The sequence below is a fragment of the Hemibagrus wyckioides genome, linkage group LG13 (genome assembly GCF_019097595.1).
Source record: "Hemibagrus wyckioides isolate EC202008001 linkage group LG13, SWU_Hwy_1.0, whole genome shotgun sequence".
Taxonomy (NCBI): Eukaryota; Metazoa; Chordata; class Actinopteri; order Siluriformes; family Bagridae; genus Hemibagrus; species Hemibagrus wyckioides.
In genome coordinates this window covers 22,432,655-22,453,014 of record NC_080722.1, presented here as the reverse complement: position 1 = coordinate 22,453,014, position 20,360 = coordinate 22,432,655, and the positions used below count along the sequence as shown (strand labels likewise).

Sequence of the window (20,360 nt, the reverse complement as noted above, 5' to 3'; positions counted from 1 at the left end):
TGGAGTGGAGGTTAAGATTGGAGTCGACGAACTTGAGTGTCCTACACAGAGCCCTGACTGGGATGAACTGAGACACATGGCAGGCTTCAGAATCTGACCTCTCTTATAATCTTATAGCTGAAGGAACGCAAATCCCCACATCCACAATCTCCTGGAAAGCCTTCACAGCAGAGTGCAGAAGCACACAGGATCACATCCTATAACCTGTTTTTAAAAGGTTCAGTTCATTACATTTGCAAACATATGAAGGTAATAAAGACATTTCAAAATATCACACGCTACCATGTCACAGATAAATAACTTAAAACACCAATAAAATATTGACAGCATTTGGAAAAGAGCATGATTGATGGTCCATGCCCACTTTAAATACACCGTGAAATATAATCATTGAAATATTTATATCTTATTTTTACATTCATGTGTGAAATCATTTAACATCTCATTCTGTGAGTCATCCTTTACAGTTCACAAAGAATGCAGTTAATTGTGTCCCATGTTATTCACTCAACCCTCTTAATGGAAAATATTCATATATATATATACATACAGCATGGATATATATACTATATATACAGTAACTGTAGAATCACCAAAATGTAGATTAAATTTGAAACCTTATAGATAGATGCATCAAGAAAGTTTGAGAAAAATGTCTCCTGGTCCAAAACAAGCAATTCTCACATTACAGCAATGTAGGCTGTATTTGTTTGGGGTGTTTCAGGTCTTTATTATAGACAAATACTGCATTAGTGTAATCATGTTGTTGTTGATGATGATTTGGTCCGGATGTTGTGATTTGCCACAAGTGTTTCCCCAGATACCCTTCCTGACAAAACCCTCCCATTTTATCCAGGCTTGGGACCAGCACTGAGAGTTAACCCAGCGGCTGGGTTAGCTCCCTGTCCAGGAATCGAACCCATGCCACGGCAATGAGAGCGCAGGATCCTGCCACTGGACCACCAGAAGGCTCCAGTTAGTGTAATCATACACATGTTTATCAGGTCCTGTGGCGTAGACTCAGGCACATCCAGCTTCTTCTCTTTTGTACTGGGCCAGCATGCACACTCTAAAGACTTCCCTAAAAACAGCCTCACCCCTGGATTGTCTCACCTGTATACAGCTGCAGTAATCATGAACACAGCGTTGCTCACACTGAACATCCTTTACACATTGATACTGTCTGACTTTTTACACCTGAAGTAGAAACAGAATCCTGGGTTTTCTTGGTTGAGGTTTCTCACTGCTCATACTTTACCTAGGATTAACAGTTCATCCTGGCTCCTTATAATCTGACTTTTCACACTTGTCATTCCTAAACCCTGGCTTATCCTGCTTATAGGTAAATACAGCATGTGACTACTGTCAATAATGACTTTCACATCGTCTAAAACTAGGAGATGCTAGGAACATTCCAAAGTATGTGGAAACTAGGAGATCCTGAAATCTAATCAGGGAACTTGGAGAATAAACTGCAGAAATGTAATCTGCTCTATTCCAAAGTGAAAGGAAATACAGTGAAGCTTGAAAGTTTGGGAACCGTTTTGAATTTTCTATATTTCTGCATAAAATATGATCCAAAACATCACAGATTTTCACACAAGTCCTAAAACTAGACAAAGTGAATCAGTCAAATAAATAAGACAAAAAATATCATACTTGGTCATTTATTTATTCAGGCAAATGTTCCGATATTACACGTCTGTGAGTGGCAAAAGTATGTGAACCTCTAGGATTAGTATTAGTCCATTTGAAGGTCAAATTCTAGGCCATTTGTTTTCAATCAATACAATGACGGTCCGGTGTCAATGAGTGCACTGTTTTATGTAAAGAACATGGCTCTATCAAAGTTTGATCTTCACAACATGTGTTTGTGGCAGCATACCATGGCACAAACACAGGAGATTTCTGGAGGACTTCAGAAAAAGAGTTGTTGTTGCTCATCAGACTGGAATAGTTTACAAAAAAGAGTCAGACAGATGTGGAAGTGGAGGAAATTTAAGACCATATGTACCCTCCCAAAAAGTGCTTAACCAACAAAGAGCACTCCAAAAGCAAGACATGTAATAGTCAATGAGGTCACAAAGGAACCCCAGAGTAACTTCTAAGCAACTAAAGCCCTCTCTTACGTTGGCTAACGTTAATGTTCGTGAGTCAACCATCAGAAGAACACTGAACAACTTTGGTGTGTTGCAAGGAAGTTGCTGAGGTTTGCTAAAGAGCATGTGGACAAACCAAAGGACTACAGGAAAAATAATTTGTGGACGGATGAAGCCAAAATAGAGCGTTTTGGTTTAAATGAGAAGTGTTATATTATGGTTTAGACCTGTTTTGCTGCATCTGGGGCAGGACGGCTTGCCATCAATGATGGAACAATGAGTTGAGAATTATCCCAGCGAATTCTAAAGAAAAATGTCAAGACTTCTGTGAATTGAATTACAAAAGAAAGTAGATCTTGCATCAAAATAACGACTGCAAGCACACTACCAAAAAGAGCAAAAGAGGAAAAGTTAATGTTTTTGGAATGGCCAAAGATATAACCTTAATCCAACAGAAATGTTGTGGAAGGACCTGAAGCTAGCAGGTCATGTGAGGACGCTCAGTGACGAAGCTGTTCTGTACTGAGGAATGGGCTAAAATTCCTCTAAGCCATTGTGCAGGACTGATCAACAATTAACGTTACTCGCAGTTATTCCTGCTCAAGGATGTCACACCAGATACTCAAAGCAAAGGTTCACGTACTTTTGCCACTCACAGATATGTAATACTGGATCATTTTTCTCAATACTTAAATGACCTAGTATATTTTCGTCATACATTTGATAGGGTTAACTTTGTCTAGTTTCAGGACTTGTGGAAATCTAATGATGTTTTGGGTCATATTTCAAGCATCACTGCATCTCTATAGAGTTCAGGAAAGCAGCAGAGTTTTGCAGTTGACTGTTGGGGTTCTACAGAGTGGCTTAATTAAAGCTGGACAAATTGTGTTGAACAACATTGAATCACATACATCTCTACATTTAAATGAGCTAGTTTCTGTTCCCACTTACTGCACTGTTTCTTAGAGAACTCTAGATGGCAGTGAAATGTAACATGAGAAGAGGTAACTCGAGGTTTTGTCTCAAGGTCAAAGCTGAACTGCTATATAGGACGACTTTCTTGCAAGACCAATCCCCACATGGCTCTTGCACCAATTAAAAAAAGAGAAAAAATGGTTGTTTTTGAGTGATTTTTATTGATACTTAAAATATCTGTGAGGAAGAAAAGGCTTATAAATGATCACAAAGGGCTGCTTACGTGTAAACATTCTATACCACATATTTAACACGCTTCAGACTCTCAATATACAGATATTCATCTGAGATTTATAAAAGTCTTTCAAATGTTCAAATCAAGTTTCTCTCCTCCTCCTTCCCAAAACAACAGTAGGCTTCAGAAGAGAATGATGGCTTATGGGTAGTTTTGGGTGCTTGTAAAGGGAAGGAGGTCTTCCAGCTAGCTCTTCAGAAGCTATCCGAAGATAAACGGGAGTATCCATGGCTTTGCGTAGCGGCTCCTTCGGCTTTTCAGTCGCAGCATGGCGCTCGTTCAACCTCGTACATGGTAGGGAGATTTCGGAACAGTGGAGGAGCAGGAGAAACAGATTGATGCTCCCACAGGCCATACAATCATCCGTCAACCACGAGCAGTATTGATGCAAGATGGAACATGTCCGCTTCTATTACAACATTCTTAAAAACAAGTATGCTTGTGAGCGATCCTCTAGCACAATGAACAGCATTCATTAAGGCTCAAAATATAACCAAAGTACAGTTGTACACATGTCCAACACACTTCCTTCATGGACTGGTTTAGACCGACATTCTCAGATTAGCCCACAGCTTTACTGCATTTACACTTCATGTTTAACATGAACATCAGCTTGGTACCAAGTATGATTAGGAAATGTTAACATTAAACAATATCCCACCATTCTTTTTTTCTTTTTTTTTGGATCAGATACTTGGTAATAATGGAAACTCACTGATCTGAAATGCTAGGGGAAAAAACAGAAGCTTTTAGGTCTGTTGTCATAACATGTGGGTTTTGTATTCTGCTTACAGTGAGGAACCCATCAGACCTGTTTTAACAGCAAGCCAGAGGTCACAGTCAACACAGCGGTCTCAGGCAGCTAGAGCCTCTGCTTTTAACGCTTCAAAACAAAAACAAAACACTGAGCAGGAATAGGGATGATAACAGGTCTATGATGAAGTGGTGATTCAGTAGGATAGGGCAGTGCCTTACTCATTAGGAAGTAACTGTACTGACATAGTACAGGAGAAATGTATTGCACATTCTGAGGTTAATTTGGGGGAAGGGGAAAGAAAATCCTACCCTGATATATTAGACCTATCCAACGAATTATCACATGTAATCCTAAAACAAAAACAAAGCAAAAAAAAAGAATGTAAAAGCGGACAGTTTTTAAGATTTGAGATGAAGATAAGGTTTTTCCACATGGAGGATCACATGGAGGCAGAGACACTAATAATGAGGAGGAGACGAACAAGGTTTTAACACTAAATAAGACACTCCGAGGTCAGCTAAACACAAGCGCCTCTCCACGGACATCATTTACAAAGTTATGGCTTATTGTAAAGTTTAAAATTTACCCTGGATAAACTGCCTAAAGGGTAACTAGTCTGATGAGTAAAAAAAAAAGTTTTTAATTTACCCTCGGATTCATCCATGCCAGGGTTTTACTTTTGGTCAAACACTAGTGCTTTGTTTACACCCGAAGCCTGCCCCCTCCACCCGTTCCTCCACCTCTACATTGCTGGGTTTTCTATGGAAAAATTTGTCTGCTCATTTCCATCAGTGTCTAATGACATCTAGTAGAGATAAAGCCAAACTAGAACGTCTGAAATGCTGTCGTTTTTATTTTATCCTCCAGGCTGTACCAGCAGAGAGAAACGTCACATCAGGGATTGTGCAGCTCAATAAATGCACACTTTGAAAACATAACACAGATACATATTATATTTTATATATATCTCTATGGGCAACCATGTGAACTGAAATAGTTACTTTTGTAGTTTTTACAATTGCATAGTAAAATTGTGCCTTTGCTCTGAATTTGAATGGGATACAAGTTTGAAATGACAACTTTTGTGGGGCCAGCCACTGCTTAAAAAACAAAAAAACCCCAGATTTTATATTGAAGATGCTGGCCTTTAAAGCCAGCACAAATGCAGGCACACCAACAACAATCAGCATATAAGAATATTTTTTTCTTCCTTTAAAAGGCGCACAATACACGTCAACGCTTATATGTATAAGCAAGTGTGCAAATGAAGCTTGAGTTCCTTTTTTCTTTAAAAAAAAAAAAAAAAAACCAAGTACACTGAAAGAAGAAATAAAAGCCTTGAGAGATAATCTGGAGCAGGAGCGCTGAGGTATGGGTTGAAACAATCCTCTGAATATTAGGCCTTTCCAGAATCACAGTCCAGAGATTATGTGCTTTTCCTTTTTTTTTTTTTAAGCCTCACTTATATTGGCACTTTGCTTGAGCAAGCATCTACACGACTCTTTCTGATCAATACCCACGTCACCTTCTTTCAACAATCACTTCTCACCAGGCCAGTTTCAAAAGAGGCTCTCTTAGTGAGGTCACACAAAGAAAAAAATTCACTTTTACTTTCACTGGTGCTTCACCGACAAAGTCTGTCCAAATGAAACAGAACCAGCACATGGCTCCAGCAAGGTACAGTGATGGTCAGACTCTAAACAATGACATTTTGTAGTAGAAGATTAAAGCAGCATGTGACGTCCATCTTTCTTTTTTCGTCTCTCTTCTGATCTATTTTTGTAAGTAAAAACAAAAAGATGTGACAAGCCGAAAAACATGCTTATTTCTGTCGTGGAGCACATATGCTGGCTGTCTCTCTCTTCTTGTGATTTTCTTTTCCTGGGGAGGAAAAAAAAAAGTACAAAGCTGCCCCCCCCACACTTCCCATGTTTTCAGCGCTATTTGGTCACCTCTGCCTTTAATAGTCGGCCTGGTTCACAATGACCTGGACGACAAAGTCTTTCTGGATCTTAGTGTCCTGAAGGCGGGTCTTGTCTGTGAGTAATTTGCCAGAGAAGAACCAGCGCTGACGTGCCACTTCGATGCCCTCCTGGGCCTGCAGCTGCTTCTTCAGCAGGCCCACAGGATCAGCCATGCTGGCACTGAGACGTACGTCCTTGCCTGTCGAGAGGCGCACCTTGAGCTGAAACTCCTTTTTGGGGGCCGTTTGTGTGTCTGCATTTTCTGGCACCGATTCCTCTTCACCTCTCTCTGAGATTAGATTGACTGGTGGAGCCAAGCAGTAGACAGGGAGCTGGTAGCGATTACCGAGCTCGTCGTAGCACTCGGTCAGGGATCCTACAGGCAAAAAAAACAGAAACTTAAATGTAGACTACACAAAAATAATCTGAAATTTTCCCAGTTCATGGATATGGCAAACACTGAATGTATATTTTAGTCTAGTAGTGCAATTCAGTTGCTTAGAAGTGATCATGCTTAAACATTATAATGCTGTATTCAACTAATGCCCTTTCTCTAACGGGCAAAAACTAGAGAAAACTTAAATTTCTACGTTCAGCTGCATGAAATCACGGTTACTCACAGTGAACAGTGCAAAGTACCCCTACCTTTAAATATAAATCCACAACACATAGCTGAGAAGGTAATCATCAAATTCAGAGTTATCCCTCATGTAACACTGGCACTTTCAACCCTTTCGAGCGTAGCCAGCTAAAGTTTAGCTCACTTTAGCTAACTCACTTGGTAGGGATACAACAATACAGTTAACCCACGGTTCAATACGTACCGCGTTTACACACGGTTTTCGGTTCAGATGGCTTGGCAAATTAAAGGTTTTTTTTTTTCCATTATTCTTTGTTTAGGTGACAGGAACAGTAAGTATGTTAAGAAGAAAATAAAAAAAACTGGTTTTAGTTGCAATTCTCTTTATTTTACTTTAATGCAAGAATGAACTTGTACACATTCATAGTGTACTGAAAATAGTGAGATATAAAATTTGCGTTTCTATGACTATTACAGGGGACGGGTTTGGACGGCGCTTTTTCCCCCCAATTCGCTATGTAATGACCAGTCACCGTGAGAGCTCCCTGTTACCCTCGAGGTCCAACTATCTGTTATTAGAGCAAAGGCTCTAAAAGAACGTGTCGGTAGTGTGTAATGCGTTTCGAGCACTTTTATAAGTTGCCGAAAGCCCACATCACCGATCACAGAAAACGGCTGCAAATCTTTAGCAATTATTATATTATAATTATTGTTTGTGTCTCTCTGAACCAGTTGGGTATGAATGCTGGAAGGAATCAGATAGGGGACAGTTGCTTTTTGGATGCCTGTTTTACCTGCTCTGCCATACCTTCCAGACAGTGATATCACGGGGTGATGGAGCTGCAAATGTGCTCACTGATTGGTTATTTACTCGCAGGGAGGCGGGTCTGTCTCAGCGCGTAGACATACCGTACAGGCAAACACAAACAGGAGGTTCAGAGAGTAATAAAATGCATGGTTATTATTATTTTAAGGGAAAAAAAACAAAAAAAAACCCTGGTTCACATACGCGTATTGAACCGTGGAGGTCGTACCGAACGGTTCAATATTATATTGATTATTGTGGCATCCCTATCACTTGGACATAATTATAAATTTACAAGTGAATGAACTTTTAAAAAACCTTAAAAACTGGATTAAAGGAAAAGAATATCAGAAGTGGTTAAAGCAGCATATAAACGCTGCAACTGTCTGGATTTTCTCACCGTGTGGTAGTGTGATGCTGGCTCCATCTAATATCGCCTGAGCTAGCTCATGGTCGTTGCATTCCACGGCCACGGCAGCCGCTTTTAAGGCATCCCAAATTTCCTTGCGGCCCTCGAAAGCCGGTGCCGTGTCCCAGAACTCATCCCTCTTGCTGCGCAGCTGGCCTTCTGTCATGGGGTAGTCACTTTTCCACCTGGGCTTATCCTTCTTCAGAGGTTCGTTACGGGCTGTGTGCAACAACACATGTATTTGAATGAAAAAGCTGATAAAGATAATAGGCAAAATGCAGTTGTTAAATAAACTTAGACTAATAAATAGACTAATTCATACTGTTTATTGTACAAAAGTGCTTTACCTGCGACATTACACACACACACACACACACACAGATATAGCCGGGGATATACACAACAGGAAATTTATAAATAAGCAAGAGTGTCCGGTCCCATCGCAATCTTTCCAGTCAATCAGGGAGACAGACAAAACAAAAGCCTCAAAGAATTCACTCATGAACTAAAACACACTTTAATAATTTTTGAATCATTTTGTCTTGCATTTCTATTGCATTAGTGTTTCAGTAGAAAATTCACTTGGCAGCAGTAGCCTGTTTCTATTGTACAGTCCGTTAAAGCTGTTGAATGTGAAGGCCAGTTCACATCAGAGGTATTTTCAGAGGTGTAACAGTTTAACGCTTTCATTGTAACAAGCTTTTTCATTCAACAGCAGCTGTAGCAGAGGTGCGCTAGAACCAGGTCAAATTTAAGTCTGCATTTTCTACTTCAGCCCTGTGTTATTCAGTACCAAGCCTAGAAATAAACTGAAGAGGGGAAGAAGGAAAGGTAGAAATAAGTCACATTTTCTACATGCTGTTGTGTTTATTTCAAATTATAATCTATGATGTGTTTGACCTGCAGGTTTACAGAAGAAAAAAAAACATTCAAAACATGTTCTTACTGAGCTGTAATTACAGCTTTTCTTGAATTAAAACACACTGATGTGCTCAGTATCTTTATGAGGAATCTTTATTTTTACTTATGGAGCAACACTTTGTAATATGGGTGGTGCCGAGTCATTAGTCACCAATCTTGTTGCGACATGGGACACATAACGGTCTTCTACTGCTGCAACCCATCCGCCTCAGTGTTTGTTGGGTTGTACATTCTGAAGTGTTTTTCTGCTCACCACAGTTGCAAAGAGTAGTTATCTGAGTTACCACATGTTCCTGTCAGGTGACCCACTAGACCTCTCTCAATAGCAAGGTGTTTCCACCCTCAGAACCGCCTCTTACTGGGTGGCTTTTTGTTTGTTCTTCACACAATTCTGTGCATCAAAATATGAAAATCCCAGATCAGAAAAAATCTGTCTGGCCAGGACAGCTACCATACCACAGTCAGTGTCATCTTTTGTTTAATGTGAAACTTAACAGAAGCTGCCGTGTGATTTGGTGATTTTATAATTGCTAAAAACTTCCTGGTGTGTGTGAAAGGTCAAATTTCCTACCAGTTCGGACAGTAAATTACTACTACTGTATTACAGAATAACTGTAACAACAGTTCATGAACATATAATAGAGACGTTTTCTGTTCTTTTTTTTTTATCTTCTGCGGTTTTTTTTTTTTTTTTAATGAAAAGCCATAACATACACTCAGTAGCTTGAAAAGAAATCACTTGGAAACATTCAAGTGATTACATATGATCACATTTGGGTTTGCTTGACTATACATCACACCCCCGGTACTGCCCGACCCAAAGTCTTCTCAATTATCACTTCTTTTCCTGCTTATGGGGTGACATCACATCAACATGACCATACATACCATCAACAGCATAATATTTTCTTTCTATAATTGTACATTAGTTTATAGCAGTATTGGCTTTAGATCAGATAATAGAGACATTACCTGATTAAATCAATAACGATAGTCATATTAATCACTGATTTGTAAAGGCAACTATTACAACCTATCACCAATGTTAGCCAGCTAGATTGTTGCTAATGCTACTAGTTACTGTCCTCTGGCTTGTTTGTTGCTGAGATACTGTCTGCTGTTCTCATTACAGTTAAAAACAGAACCAATAGCTACTCAGGCCTGTAACTGTAAAATAACAATTAAAGTAGGCTTTCATGAGCTTTACAGGAAATTAGGTTATTACAGCTGATATGAATTGCTACACAATAAACACAGCATACGGGAGTCTGGTTCTATAATGACTTTTCTTTTAAATAAAAATCATAATGCTGCATGTGTGATTTGACAATTTAACAGAACGAATACACAAAATTCAGTACACAAACTTTATTTTAAAGAGAGTCCCAGCTACAGGGCGGATTAATATTATATAATAAGCTCATGTTTGCTTAGATTGGCAGACAGAGTGAAGAGCACAGATGTGGAAAGTTTTAAGAAATCAAGTTACAACTTGAGACAAAATTTGAGGTAAAACCTCAAAAGACCCAACGCTCTAATAAAAGAACCGAGACTCCTCTGCCATATTGTACCTACTCGACTATGAAATGTTTAGTCAGGCACGACGCATCTGAGCTGTCAAACATCTCATTTCCTTCTGTATACTCAGTATATCAGAAAGAGTAGGAAAATAAAATGTGGAAGAAGACCAGCACACTGTGCATTAATGAACGTCATGAGTTCCAGTTGTTTATGTGAGTATGGACGCTCCCACTTTAACTGCACATTTAGGATAAATACAGCCTGCGAAAGCAATTACGCTCACAATAACGCATATAAAGTGCTATAAAGCCAACATTCACAGCCACAACAGAACCCCTATTTTGTGTCAACAATGGCACCACAACACGTTAACTCGACGGTGAGTAAGATAATATAGTCGTTGAAAAATCAGTCGCCTAGACAAAAACAGTCTTGCTTATGAGACATGAGCTGCTTACCCACAGAATGGGGAAGCTGACGGTGGTCAGGCATGTCAGAGAAAGACAGCTTCCTGTCTTTGAGCAGCACTTCTCAAACTGGTAAAGAAACCATGGAATGTGTGTGCTGGGAAGAGGATGAAATGAGAGCCTTTATACTGGACATTCATGGGTCTGACTCACATGGTCACTTGGGTTCACATGAACAAACGTTCGTGTTTTCATGCATCTGCATTTGTTTTTTCATTTAAAATGCTGATGGAATTTTTTTTCAAGACTTTGACCAGAATCAACACCACTGAAGAGAGCTTTGTGGGAATTAGAGCTCTAAGACATCTGGGTTTAAATGTAACAAGAGTCTCAAACATGCAGAGAATCAATACATCATATTACTGGTCAGATTGTCAGAATGTCAGTTTGAAGCATCTGCAGTCAGTAAAGAATCTTCCTCTACCTCAAAAACAATTCAATTTGTGAGAAGCATCACTGGAATAAGCAGGAAGAAAAACATTTACCAATATGTCATGTTCCACTGATTCCACCCCCAACCCCAGCTGTCAAGCCAGTTTCACTTCGACACCACACAATGCCTGATTTACGCTTCACAAATCTGCACCGGTGTCTGTTATTTTGTGTGTGTGCGTGTACGTGTGTGTGTGAGCAGACCTACTGAACCCACAGTTTCCGACTGCCATGTTATGCACATGAAGAATATGACTGCTTTCTGTTTGTGGGGTGTGGCCCACACCGTGTTGCTGTTTTGCTGCAGTAAATACAAAGACATTTGCTTAATTGCTGCGGAAAAATATATGAAAACATCTATCGGTTAGAAGCCCACCTCGAGCCTCCGCCATATTTCACTTGGTTCTCGTTAACAAAAACTCTTATCCATATGCATGGCAGCTGATAAGCAGCAGTACATCAGACCAGACACAAACTGCATTGATGTCAGGAAATAAAATATAAAGCCAAAATCCAAGTGTGTGTTTGTGTGTGTCTAAAAGATGCTATGATTCTTTGTTGTCAAAGAAAGACCAACGGGCTGTAAGAAACGGTTTTAAAAGGTCACCTTTCAACTAAACAAATTATTTATAGTGTGGGCGGCTTAGGTGCAGCCACGTAATCAGGATTTGCCCTGCTGCCTGGTTTCGCACTGCTGCACAACAGGAGGTGAAAGACATTGTTAGCATGGAAGTGCCAAAACCACGAAGACCTACGAAAGGAAACAAAGCTCAATGCAGGTCCTTGCAATATAGCATTAACCTTCCTCAAGGTGCGCTATATGGAATGACTCATTAAAACACAACATAGGAAGAAAACTAGACAAATAAGCACATTAACCAGGCCACTGCAAAGATCTGTGCATGTTAAGCAAGAAACCCAAAGTGTCCTGAAAGGCTCGTGAGCGCAGATTTAACAGACCAGGTCCGATGACTTTTTCTGGAACAGAATGTGCTCGGCTCTGCTCCGGTAATCTTAAAAAACACTGTATTAGAGATTACCGTGGGACAGCGGGAGAGGGCATTTACAGATTGGTTGTATATACGGGTCCTGGTAGGTTTTAGCAGAGTAAAAATGTAGAGCTGATCCTGGGCCTCTAGTTTCTCGTGTATTCCAATATTCTAGGTAAGGGACAGTCCATGCTGTTATACGCCACGCACCGGGGAGTGTGTTATTTTTGTAGAACAGCACGCTCTGAAGTGTGTGATATTCATTTACACCACAGCGATTTGTCAACAATTACAAAGTTTTATTTTAGAGGTTTATAGCTGCGGAGTGAAACTAGAATAGCTAGTTCCTGTTCTCACCTACATTATAGCTGTGTCATTTTGTCATCAGTCTCCCTCTCTGTTTAAAACACAGCCTGTCGGTTTACAGAGAAACCAGAAAGCATAATCTCTACTTTCCTGAATGGGGACTATTACAAAGTGCTTACAACCTAGAAAAGTTCATTTATTCGCCTCCTAAAAAGGTCACATCACTGATTATACATTTTGTTTCACATAATATTATAATATTATATATATATATATATATATATATATATATATATACACACACACACACACACACACTATATTGCCAAAAGTTATTCGCTCACCCATCCAAATAATCAGAATCAGGTGTTCCAATCACTTCCATGGCCACAGGTGTATAAAATCAAGCACCTAGGCATGTAGACTGTTTTTACAAACATTTGTGAAAGAATGGGTCGCTCTCAGGAGCTCAGTGAATTCCAGCGTGGAACTGTGATAGGATGCCACCTGTGCAACAAATCCAGTCGTGAAATTTCCTCGTTCCTAAATATTCCACAGTCAACTGTCAGCTGTATTATAAGAACGTGGAAGTGTTTGGGAATGACAGCAACTCAACCACGAAGTGGTAGGCCACGTAAACTGACGGAGCGGGGTCAGCGGATGCTGAGGCGCATAGTGCGAAGAGGTCGCCAACTTTCTGCAGAGTCAATCGCTACAGACCTCCAAACTTCATGTGGCCTTCAGATTAGCTCAAGAACAGTGCGCAGAGAGCTTCATGGAGTGGGTTTCCATGGCCGAGCAGCTGCATCCAAGCCATACATCAAGTGCAATGCAAAGCGTCGGATGCAGTGGTGTAAAGCACGCCGCCACTGGACTCTAGAGCAGTGGAGACGTGTTCTCTGGAGTGACGAATCACGCTTCTCCATCTGGCAATCTGATGGACGAGTCTGGGTTTGGCGGTTGCCAGGAGAACGGTACTTGTCTGACTGCATTGTGCCAAATGTAAAGTTTGGTGGAGGGGGGATTATGGTGTGGGGTTGTTTTTCAGGAGCTGGGCTTGGCCCCTTAGTTCCAGTGAAAGGAACTCTGAATGCTTCAGCATACCAAGACATTTTGGACAATTCCATGCTCCCAACTTTGTGGGAACAGTTTGGAGCTGGCCCCTTCCTCTTCCAACATGACTGAAATGAAATGAAAATGAAATGAAACAGCCTTTATTGTTATTTGTGCACCAGTGCACAAAGCAAGGTCCATAAAGACATGGATGACAGAGTCTGGTGTGGATGAACTTGACTGGCCTGCACAGAGTCCTGACCTCAACCCGATAGAACACCTTTGGGATGAATTAGAGTGGAGACTGAGAGCCAGGCCTTCTCGTCCAACATCAGTGTGTGACCTCACAAATGCGCTTCTGGAAGAATGGTCAAAAATTCCCATAAACACACTCCTAAACCTTGTGGACAGCCTTCCCAGCAGAGTTGAAGCTGTTATAGCTGCAAAGGGTGGACCGACGTCATATTGAACCCTATGGATTAGGAATGGGATGTCACTTAAGTTCATATGTGAGTCAAGGCAGGTGAGCGAATACTTTTGGCAATATAGTGTATATATATATATATGTGTGTGTGTGTATGTGTGTGTGTGTATGTGTATATATTATATGATCCTGATTTGGATCAATCCCAAAATCTAATCAGTTTTTATAAGCTGATGATTCCAATTGTAACTGAAAATAAAAGCTGCCAAACATTCACTCAGGTGTTCTTGAGATATCGTGCCAACAAGGACGTCGGGGAGTCGCACGGATAACACAAACACCACACAAATGCCTTCCTCATTGCCCATAAAAAAAAAACCCAACACAGAGCTCAGAGTTTCAGAGGCTTATTAATGGTCAGTGTAAATGAATACTCTTAATTTCTAAGAATAATGACACCGTGACAGAGAAGAAATGTGCTTTAATCATGGATCTTGGTCACATAAGCTGATATGGAGAACACGTTATCGAATAGTCTTTTACAGAAATCGATTTTATTGGTCTTGCTAAAATCTCAAAGTCTGAAAGCGGCTTTAGAAGTTTATTTCCGATTAAACCCTGCACCATAATTGAGTCTGGTTTATTGAGATGAAATCAATAAAATCGGCAAGCACCGAGACGCCTACATGAGCACGAGAGGCTGGCTGAATGCTCGCGAATGCCTGATCTCAGGTGTCTCATCCTGTAAAGTGCACTTCCATTTAACCCGCTCATTTCACTAAACCACACACAGACCGTTCTTCTTGACTCTCAACTCCATGCCATACGATTTCCCCAGACTTCACTTCTGTTAGAGAAGGGAAGGAAGTAAGTATTGTGAAGACAGGTCACATCATCCCTCTGTAATAGACACATGACAAGTCTTTCACAATCGATTATCTTATCTTGGGTCCAAAACAAGGCATGCACGCACACACACACACACGTAGGTGAAGATAACCCTCTGGGTGTTGGCTGTTAAAGGTTTGTTTATCACAACGTCCATGAGCATGTGCCCTGCATGTGCACAGCTAAAGTGTATACAGGTTCATTAAAAGGACTAAATACAATTTGCTAATAGACAGCAATATATCTTCATTAGCTGGCTACGTATCCAAGATACGCATGTACTGTTTGCGTTTATTAACTGCGTAACAGTGTGTACGTTTTCATTTTACCATCAGTAAAAGCTGAAAGAGACCTAAAATTACAACCCCTTCCTTGAAAGGATCATCAACATTCAACAGCACTCCTACCCTGCAATCAGGTTTTTAAATCTTTTACATGCACCATCATGTCATAAATTTCAGCCTAGTCCATGCAGGTAAACATGAAAACATGTTCTTTTTCAGATCCACCTTTCCATCTGCGCTAAATCAACCATCAAAAATGCATCATTTTGAATCATGGCTCCAATTATTTATTTTCTGATAAATCTGAACATCTCTCATGTTTTAGTGTTAAACGACAAAACTCACAAATCGCTCCCATGCTCGTTTACCTACTGACCAGACAGACCGGGCGTCATCAACTGGTGGACTGAGGTCCAGGGCTGGACATGGCAGAGTATTATAAAGGGACAGAACAGAACACTAGACAATACTTTGAGAGAGCAGGTAACTGGATGAAGAAACCTGGAATTCCTGATGATTAAACAGGAACCTGTGCAGCTTCTGTAGCAGATGCTTACAGCCAATCACACACAGATGAGGACATTTCGCAAAATAATATACAAAGGATTGTGTTTTTGAAGTTCAAATCTTCACAATCACGAAACAATCTTATTTATAGTCATAATCTTATCAGGCATGGTTAAACAGTAAGAGGTAGCTACCTGAGTCAGACTTCAGCCATGTTGGTTGTTTACATAGACCTTCAAGGAATTTGATGCGACTGCACGTTCTGAAGTTTTACTTGATATATACTGTTCTGTAGAGCTTTATGTAGGGCAGCAGTGACAGAGACGCCACTCTGAGTTCAGACTAAACCTGACTGCAGTGAGAGCGCTCAGCTAACACATCACCATGACTCATCATTAAATAAACAATTCAAACCTTATTAATGACCAAGCATCCGAAACCACAAGACTGCAGATGAACGCTCGTCTTAAACTGACCACAACACATTATCCATCCTGACAAGTAAACCCCTGCGATACTGAGTGCAGAAGTATTTACGGTGCAATAACTATAAAATAGCATGCTGTTGAGGGAGTATCGTTTTGCCTGCTGAGAAGTCCGACACAACAACATGGCTGCACCGCGAAATGGTGAATAAGGAACAGGTATTCAGGTGTAGGAGTAGCTTTTTATAAACATTACCAAACGATCTTAATGTGACCGCCAACATTCTGAGCTGGCTTCTGCACGTAGCATTTTAATTAGCATATATTCTTATACAGGGTTGTATTCATAGACAAGCAATGCTATGGCATGAAAAACAAAAATTTCCATTCGAAACAAACAAAAATGGCCGACCAAAGAAAAGGTCTGAGGTCAGACACCTTGTGCATATGTCCAGGAAGCCACATAATTGTTTTTACACGATAGTGGGGGGGAAACTAACGCAGACTACATCTTGAGCTCTACAAAGTACAATACTTTGCACAAATTTCTACCACAAGCATTCATTCAAGTTCCTGTACCAGGAACTGTCGCAATATAATTCATCACACAACACCCACTCCTGTACTTATAAGGCAAGTATTCATTCAAAACAAACGAGAACCTTACATGTTAAAAAAATAAGTAAATAAATAAATAAATAATAATAATAATAATAATAAAAGATGATGTCCTTGTTATATTGTGTTTATGAAATCCTAACTCGTGTGTGTGAATATAACTGACCATTATGCCATTCTGGTGCATGCCAATAAATCACTGTATTAACAATTCACCTTAGTAATGCTAATACAGAAACATACTTGCACACACACCTCTATATCCATGCTACAAATAAGCATTAGGCCAAGTTTACAGTAGGGCCGCAGTAACCTGGAGGTAAACTGTTTGTCATTTGATACCAAAAATAATTCTGCTGATGTTGACACAAATGAATGAACAGTGCCTTCCCTTCAGGGGGGAAAAAAAGGAGGGGGTGGGATCAAGAAGGGAGTACGAGAACGTAAACGCAACCTTCCAGCGTAATTGCAGGCATAAAATGATAAACATCTGAAAGTCTTCTCATTTTCCCAGGCTGCTGAGTGATCTTCAGTAAGGCTGGAGATTAAACATGGCTCTGGGATCTTCACCTTGCCATGAGCATATCTTTGATATGAACGTCGGCATGTCTGTACAACTCCACATTATGCAACGCTAGAAGGAGTGAATATTAATTCATAGTTTGTTTAAAAAACTCTCAAACACTTCAGCTCTGTCCACCCAGATTCAGGCGATAAAAGCAGTATCTTTAGAGAATCGACGCAGAAAGTAATGCTAATTCAGACAGGGTGAAAGACTCCATAGCTCATGGTAAAGGTGAATATCAGGTTCTGTATTATATAAACAGTGTGAATTTGACTCCACATCAATAATATCAAAGTGCACTGCACTTTAACGGGAACAAGGCAGCCCTGCTTCTGTCTCCCACACACTCTTGTTTTTATTATGAGCTCTATTGTTCTTAATGCTGGTTGAACTTCCAGTCTGGTTCCATGACTGTGTTGATCTGCACCCTAATGGAGCAAATCGGCTTCATTACACTTCCAGCCAACAGACATGCATAATGACCAACTTGACTTTCATATGACACAGAAACAGTCCTGCGTGTATGCAAACACTGACATTATAAACAGGTCGTGAATTTCCTAAAAACTGCTGGTGGAGTTTGAGAGATTAAATTCCTCATATTTCACATGCTCCTAACTATGCTCTTCAAGTTAAAACAAAAACAAAATGAACACACCTGAACAAATTGTACATTAATCTCCTGTAAGTGCTTAATACTGCTCAGGGTCTAGGAGGCTCTGGAGCCCATGCCAGTAAATTATAGACGACACAAGCTCCTCATCAAACTTAAACTACTTTCATCAACAGTTAGATTTCAGATAGCCTAAAAATTACCCATAATGCCATTTGACTACTTTCTAATAATGGTGCAGTGTGATTTAGTGCCTGCTTCCTCTCTACCCAAATAGAGTGATGCAGCAGCACTTTAGTCTTTTAGTCTGACTTTCATGCTTAATAATGCCATCAGGCTTGATCAGCAACTAGCTGAGCCTTTCCTGTAATTTGGCACTTCTGCATCATATAGATGCATTGCACTCTGGGAATCTGAGTCTGGTATTAGCCCTCTCCACCATTTCTGCACTAGATTTCTCATGAATATGTTGAACATTGCTGGAAAACAAGACACACCCACTCTGTTGTTTTAGGAGTCATCAACAAAACCTGGATGTTACCAGTAGACCCCCCCCCCTCCTGTAACTGCACCAGCAACAACAACTTCCCCATGACGCCGGAGCAGCACACAACCACCAACTTCTCACGGGAATGATACAAATACACCACCATCACTGAACACGTCACAGATAATTCACTATAAACATATTTATGGGTGGAGCGTTCTTTAAATGCTCACTTACATGTTGCAATAATATATTACTGTGCAAAAAATAAACAGCTCTGATGGTGGTAGATATCCTGTAAACTGCTTCAGCAGCTGTCACAATGGTGCAGTAGGTAAGAGTAGAGTTTTGTTTTAAACAAAATTGTGTGTGTGTGTGTACCTAGTGCATTTGATTCAGCATCTACTCGATACAGTATGTAATGATCAGTATGTGTGTAGCATGAATACAATCCAGATACACATACCCACCATGCTGTCATGTTCCCTACAATTTCAGAATAAGATTTTTCTTCTTTTCCAAAACCACTGAATATCTACAGCACTTACAGTCTCTTCAGACCCAGTGGTGTTACCTTATTGGACATCGCCGTGTCCATTGTTCCATATATTGCAGGACCTCGGTATAATCAGCAGGTCATTTCTCACCTACTGTTTATAGATACTTAGAATTCGGACACACTGGCCCTTCCGGGCCGGAACTAGATTTTCTAAATGGGTTTTCTCAGCGACTTTTCCATTGAGTTCATTTAAGTGATCCTTTGTTCTCCATGTTCTCTAACCTTCCATGTGAATTGTTCAAGAAAAAAAAAACAATCGACTATTGCACCTTTAACTAAGTAACCAAGTCGTCTTACCTCCACGTTTTCTCTGGCCCCGTCCGCGGTGGGTCGAGCCTCGGGACTCCGGGCGCTCTCTCCCCACACATCCTCCCATGGTGCTCAGATGAACAACAGCCACATTGCTCTCTGGTCACAACTTAAAACTTTTAGATATCTTTGCGTAGAAGGTCCTTTATTTCTGTTGCATGTAGTGCAATCAGTCAAGGGTTCGGTGTCAGACAGCAGCAGTGTTCATTAATGGAGGACTTATTACCTATTAGAAAGCATCAGAGCGGTTTACTTCGGTCGTAGATCAACTTTAAAGCTCCGTGTAGGTGATACCCTGCAAGTAACCAGCCAAGCTTTAGAAATCGACGAGCTTTTCAGTGGAGAAGTAAAGTTACACGACTGTCTCTTGTCGGCGGTCAGGAAACGAGTCAGAGTGTTAAAATGATGTTATTGTTTCAGCTGTTAGAACGCCGTCCTCCACAGGGTCTCGCGCATGGCTTCCGTTACAGCAGCACACAGCAAAACTAGCATCTCATCTGGCTGCTCAATAACATTACTAAGTAATATTTCGGTATAAAGTTACTGAAATTGGCCTACCTCGGTCGGGGACTATTTTCGTCGAAGTTGGTTTCAATTTCTCGAGTTGTCTCGCGCGACAGCTCGTTTCTAAACGAGTAGTTAGTTAGCTACACAAACCAAGTGTCTAAAAACCAAGTAATTAACTAAGCCCCTGAGGGGAATTATATCATTATCTACGCTTTCGGACAAAAACGAGAATGTAAAACACGACTACAACATATACCTTTGGATAAAGATAGCGGAGTAGAAGGAGTAGTTCCCCAACTCGCTGCTTCACTCCAACTCCACTTGTGTGCGCGAGAACAGTGGCGAGTTATTTCTGGCTGAAAAACAAGCTCGCTTTAGCTAAACCTACTCGTCTCTAAGCACTTTGCTGCAAGTCTACAAGGAGAGCTACAGTTAACAGCAATATCAATCTCCGAATTAACTCATTAATCCGCCAAAAGGCCCAAAATGGGCCGGTATATTTACGAATTCCAGCTCTTCTCAAAGTCCCCTGTACTCAATATCCCTAATCGCGCTTCTGGCCAGCTTCAGCTACTCTTTTACAAGTCTTGTGCGCATGCGCTTATTCCGGATCGTAGTTCCTACGTCACACGGAAACCTTCAGCGATTGGACAAATTCTAT

The 20,360-nt window shown here is 40.5% G+C and overlaps 1 protein-coding gene across 2 annotated transcripts; it reads right to left on the bottom strand.

Annotated features, from left to right (window-relative positions):
- Nucleotides 1–5,500: 5,500 nt before the first annotated feature.
- ubtd1b (ubiquitin domain containing 1b) lies at nt 5,501–20,287 on the bottom strand. Of its 2 annotated transcripts, XM_058405983.1 has the most exons (4): nt 19,751–20,287; nt 19,181–19,487; nt 7,816–8,043; nt 5,501–6,406 (listed from the first exon to the last, which is right to left on the bottom strand). In XM_058405983.1, the coding sequence occupies exons 2-4, from the start codon at nt 19,257–19,259 to the stop codon at nt 6,027–6,029; spliced, it is 687 nt and encodes a 228-aa protein (XP_058261966.1). In that variant the 5' UTR covers nt 19,260–19,487; nt 19,751–20,287; the 3' UTR covers nt 5,501–6,026. The 2 variants fall into 2 exon arrangements, with proteins under 2 accessions (XP_058261966.1, XP_058261965.1); XM_058405982.1 differs by having other exon boundaries at nt 19,181–20,287.
- Nucleotides 20,288–20,360: the final 73 nt, after the last annotated feature.

Bases quoted from the DNA above. Each gene is read 5' to 3' on its own strand.
- ubtd1b (XM_058405982.1), bottom strand. From the start codon at position 19,259: ATGGGAGGATGTGTGGGGAGAGAGCGCCCGGAGTCCCGAGGCTCGACC. The intron at 8,044-19,180 runs GTAAGACGACTT...TGTTGCACACAG, and splicing joins GGGCCAGAGAAAACGTGGAG to CCCGTAACGAACCTCTGAAG. The intron at 6,407-7,815 runs GTGAGAAAATCC...TTTTGCCTGTAG, and splicing joins CAGCATCACACTACCACACG to GATCCCTGACCGAGTGCTAC.